Source organism: Corvus brachyrhynchos, unplaced genomic scaffold (genome assembly GCF_000691975.1).
Source record: "Corvus brachyrhynchos isolate BGI_N302 unplaced genomic scaffold, ASM69197v1 scaffold126, whole genome shotgun sequence".
NCBI lineage: Eukaryota > Metazoa > Chordata > Aves > Passeriformes > Corvidae > Corvus > Corvus brachyrhynchos.
Window position 1 is genome coordinate 3857183 of NW_008239283.1, and position 5281 is coordinate 3862463.

The following is a 5281-nucleotide window of genomic DNA, read 5'->3' on the forward strand; positions in this document are numbered from 1 at the left end:
AACACAAGGAGCCACAGGGCACAGTCAGCACTCCCGGCACGGCTCGCTTAGCACAACACACAGGAAAAGGGGAAGTAACACAAGGATTGTGCTAAACAAGTTTTGCTAAAGAAGCTGCTGATTCTAGAAAACTGGAGCAGTATCTTCTGTACAATTACATTGCCACTATCAGCTACATCTGCAGTAGTTAACTTGGAGAGGGCTTCCCAGAACAAAAGATAGTGGAACCACTGAAACTCATTGCTGAGGATATTTCTGAAAGAAATCACTATTTCTTAGTAGGTGACAGTATTCAGCATTCACTGCAGCTTCTGTCAGAGCCATGTGTTGCAGAATGTGATATTAAGCGAAAATATTTAAAAACAGAAGTTTCCTAGTTAGTTTTACATGATGTACAGCAATGCACACAAAATGTTTTCTCTGATAGGATGACATATATCAGAAAGGTCTGGGATCAACCTTTAGTCTAGGCACGCTTACCCTCACTTACAAGTTCTCTCTAGGAATGCTTTTCTGGGCAGATACTGCAAACTGAACCCAACACCTTGTCCCACTTGGGTACTGCAGTAGCCACAGAAACACCAGAGGCAGGGGAGAACACCTGAACATCCAGGACTGTTCCACAAGGTTTCATGCCAGGAGCTGTGAGGAGAGGCTGCCCAAGAGACAAACCATCTCCCCTCTCTGCCCCAGGTAATTTATATAATGTCCTTTTTATTTGTAAATGGTTGTTTGCAATTTCTTTCTCTGCTCTACCCACTGTTTACAGCATTTCTCAGAAACCACAATTAAAACACAGGGTTTAAACATTATTTAATCATCCATCTTTAAAGCAGCATTCTGCAATTTTCTCAATTTATTGCCACATCAGAGCATCAGTGAGGAGCAGTTAGATACAGATTATAAAATGCATTCATCTGGTGTTTTTCATAATGGACTATTGTTGTCACTACCCCTGGGCTCCACAAAAAGAGACTTCTTCAAAAATTAAACCAAACAATGTAGAATAAGGAACGCACAACATTAAAACTACGTTAGCTTTTGTAAATTGTATTTGGAAGTATTTATGATATGGGTAACTGAATTATTAATGTTTTCACATCTATACTTTCTTTTTAATGGCAAGAAGTTTTACCCATGTGTTACAGATTGCAACTGAAGCATCAGATATCTGGCCAGCTTTAGCAGAGTATATAAGTTAAGGAGTCCCTGCAAGAGCCACCTTGTGAATATTTCTGTTTTATTGCACAGCAGAATAAAATACAAGTCTGTTTATGACTGCTACATAATCAGAATAATATACAAAACAACAGTTTTCCACTGGTAAAGCCATAAACTTATCTAGTCCCTATGTGTAAACCTGGGACACCTATACACCTATATACCCACTGCATTTAACACACAAAAATGGGTTTCATTTTACTATTCTATGCATATATTTATATGCATTATAAATGATAATCATTTACATCTTACCGGTTTATATACAGTATTTCATTCTGCAACACTCTAGCATACTCTTTTTGACTTAGCTCTGTTCTGTGAGAACAGAACACCCAACAATAAACATATTTGTCTTTTGAAACACTTACAGCACCATCTCTACAAGAGTGTCAATCTGAAATGCAATTTAAACTGCAAAAGAAAACTTTATACATTCAGAAAACCTTGTTTTTTCTTTTGCTTCTAGTACCCCAGCATTTCAGTAAATGAAAATAAATGGAGTTATTTTCCTAAACAAGCATCCTGACAAAATGAAGTGTCACACAGTGCATAAGTCAGTTTGCAGACACTTTATGACCTGACATATCCCGTGAGAGGGGACATGCAGAAATCCTTCAAAGCCTCCCCAGATTTACAGTCTGGTCCCCTGTAACACAGCTCTGCTACTTGTCTGTGCACCTACCTGCTCATTGGCCCTACCTCAGAGGCCTTGATTCAGCATCTCAGTGCCTTTACTTATTGAAAAGTGCAGGTTTTGATTTGTTCTCTCAGAATTTGCTCCCCCCCCTCATAGTGGGCTTCCTCCTTCCTGAAATTTCCTTAAACCACAGTTTACAGGTCTGAACCAGGCCATGAAAACTGCACAAAACCAGCACTTTCAGCATAGATTGGGAAGGCAGAAAAACAAACTAGTGCGAGGCCCACTTTATACATTCTGAAATTACAATCTTCCAGAATTAAAGACAAATTTGAAGCAAAATGGAAACAAAACCAAACCTGCCCACAAACTGCTAATCCAGCTATCTTGCCACTTAACTGCATGCTATCTATTTACTAATAAACAGGTTCTAAAAATGCCTTAGAGATAAATGTTTGTAAGAACACCACATCTGTAGCAGAATGTAGGTCATTGATCTAGGGTTGTTTAATCTAGTGCTTGCTTGCAAAATACTGAGATAGCAGAGTTTGAGATTATCCCTTTTTTTCCAACCAAGCCTCTAATGTATCAAATTCCCTACTGGTAAAATACAGACAGTGCCACTGTGGTCACAGGATTGTTCTGTAATCTCTTGTTTGGAGGCTAACTCTAGCGCTCTTATTTTCCTGACCAGTCCATCAATTTTATGGTTAGACCTTCAGAGTTTTAAGTGTTTGGATATTAACATTTATAAAGGTTTCATGGATTGACAAGCTCTATGTCAACACTGCTTTCAAACACATTGAGGCTTCTATTTACACACCTTTTAAAAATTACCCAAGTATTTTGTAGATCAAAACATTCTGAACCTAAGTGTTTCTGCTGAGTAACATTTACCTGCTGAAGGTGGCCTCCAGGCCACCCCCATGCAGCCATTGTTTCACTTAAGTTCCACATTATCATTTTAAAAGATACAATAATAGCAATTCAGATGAAGAATTTAAAAATCAGAGATGGCACTCAAGTTGCAGTTGTTCTAGCAGTTAGCCATGAAACCAGTCTGAAAATTTACAGTAAGTTTTAGACAGAATGGCTTAGATGAAAATCCCAATAAAATATACCTTTTTTTGGCTGCATGATGGAAAGACCAGTGGGTGAACTTTTACATGATGAGGGTGGAGACACTATGCTGTAGTGCACAATGGAAGCAGCCTGCTGTGGCTTTGACTTGGATGAAGGTGGCAATAATGTAGGAGGTGATGGCTTCTGACTTGAATGGTTGCTATAAACTATGAAAGTAAAAGCAGTAAATAAGGCTGCCATAAAAACAAAACCACCTCACACAGCTTTGAAGTACTTTCGACTTTCCAGCAGGTCACAAAGCTACCCCAGAACGCTGAGTTTCCAAACTCCCCTCAAGACCTCTTACGAAAATCACTGCTCCTACTCTGTTAACTGATATCTAGACCGGTTCTTGAGTAGAAGAGCCAAGTAGGCTCCTTCAAGTATGTACCTCACTCCTTCTGTCAAATAGAAACCCAAATTTCAAATTTTTCAGACCTATCTGGTTATTCAGGAAAGGATGGAAGTGATTCTGCTGCCAATGGCCAACGTATAGTTCCCATGTCTGTCTCAACTCACCAGTAGACATGCAAGGCATTATGATGTATGTTATTGGATTTTAAGAAAGTAACTTGAGATATTTCAAAGATAAAAAAATTTGACATTTCAAATTAAACTGCCTCAGGGTTAAAAATGGAAAATAAATTCAAAAATGAAACAAAAGAGGAAATAGAATACAGCAGTTAATTCTAAATCAAACCCTTAATAGCAAATATCCAATCACCCAGCATAATAATTGGTAGACATTTTTTAAGCTTATCAATAGACACTTTATTCCAACCTGCACACTGCTGTCCTTGAAGCTGCTGAGAGTTGCATGGCGATGATGTTCTAGGAAACTGTATCTGCTCTGATCCAGGAGGCTGCAGATATCCTACGGATGAACTGTAATAACAAAAAAAGAACATGACTAACAGGCATTTATGCTACACTCATTTAATCACGACTTCTGCGTTTGCTGTCTACATGTACTGCAAATCACTGAGCTTTTGTTAATTTAAAATCAGTAATATTCCCACCTACCCCTGAATTCACTCATTCTTCAGAAGACTGAAGTTTCACACCTCTTCCTTAGCAAAAACACATGCCCTGCCTACACTGAGAAGCTGTACTAATTCACCTCTTTTGATATACTATTTTTGTGTCCACAGCTCTGTATCAGCATAAAGATATGCAGAATAATAATAATAAAAAGACAATTTGTTGTCTTGCTCACTTAAGCAGGATTGGGTCTCAGCTAAGTGAATACCCACAGCCCCTGCCATGAGATTTGGGATGCAGACCCTCAGCTGTGGGCTGGTCCTGGGCAGCTGGTTCAGCACACCAAAGCATACAGCTCTGCTCCAGGGTCCACTGACACAGCCCAGAGAGGAGAGGGCTTTTCCAGTGGGGGGTGGGAGAAGGAACATGACTCCAGGGGATAAACAGCCATTCAGTTGTTTGCAAACTGTAGGAAAAGGATGACTTTAGAAGTTTATTTATGCCAGGTAGTTTTTCAGGGTAATCGGGGGAAAAACAGGTAACACACATAGATTCTATTATACCACTAATGCTCAGCCAGAACATCAGGTTGGTGGACCATAATCAGAACAGTGCTTATAGAATCCTGTACTAACAGATAAACATTCTGAGAAAAAATCAATTCCTTCAAATTGTGGGAAAAAAAAGTAGGTTTAATCCTCTTGGACCTACTGTTTTTACCTATGTTGTCAAAACTTTGTTCCATCCTTTGTCCCATAGTTCACTTATATAATTCTAAGATTCCCTTCCATTAAAGCAGACAAAATCAAGTGAAAACTAACACAGATGCTCTCACACAGCTTCTGATCTGCCTACTGATTCTAGTTTTCAGCAGTGACCTGTAGGTTTGACACTTTCAGCTCCTGCAGAACAGCATTCTGCTTTCCTTGTTCAAGTGTTGCAGCATAACTATTCTGATGAAAGCAAGATGCTGTCATTAGTTGCTAGTTTGATCTGAATTCATAATAAATGAGAGGGACATTCTAAATTACACAAAAGATCAAGCAATCAAACTTAATTCAAAAGAAGTCTGGGATTATGCCTACCTGTGACTTCACTGAATCTCAAATATAATAACTACAGAAAAGGATTAAAAAACCTTCAGATACAAAGAACAAGAATTCTGATTTAAGCAAGTGAAGCCATGTGGCGATGACAAATACTACTGAAGTCTCTGCACTCTCAAAAGGATGAACAAGCTTCATACTGTTGCGGCTTGTTTAAAAGCTTCCAGGTATTTTTAAATGCAGCTCATTTCCAAGTTCAAAAAACTAGGGA

General features: G+C 38.8%; 1 protein-coding gene across 1 annotated transcript in view; it reads right to left on the minus strand.

The window, feature by feature from the left end:
- Positions 1-5281, minus strand: part of R3HDM1 (R3H domain containing 1) — a 51694-nt gene that overhangs the window by 5704 nt on the left and 40709 nt on the right. The window contains 2 exon segments of the mRNA XM_017740162.1: positions 2983-3150; positions 3765-3868. Of these exon segments, the coding sequence (XP_017595651.1) occupies positions 2983-3150; positions 3765-3868 (272 nt within the window).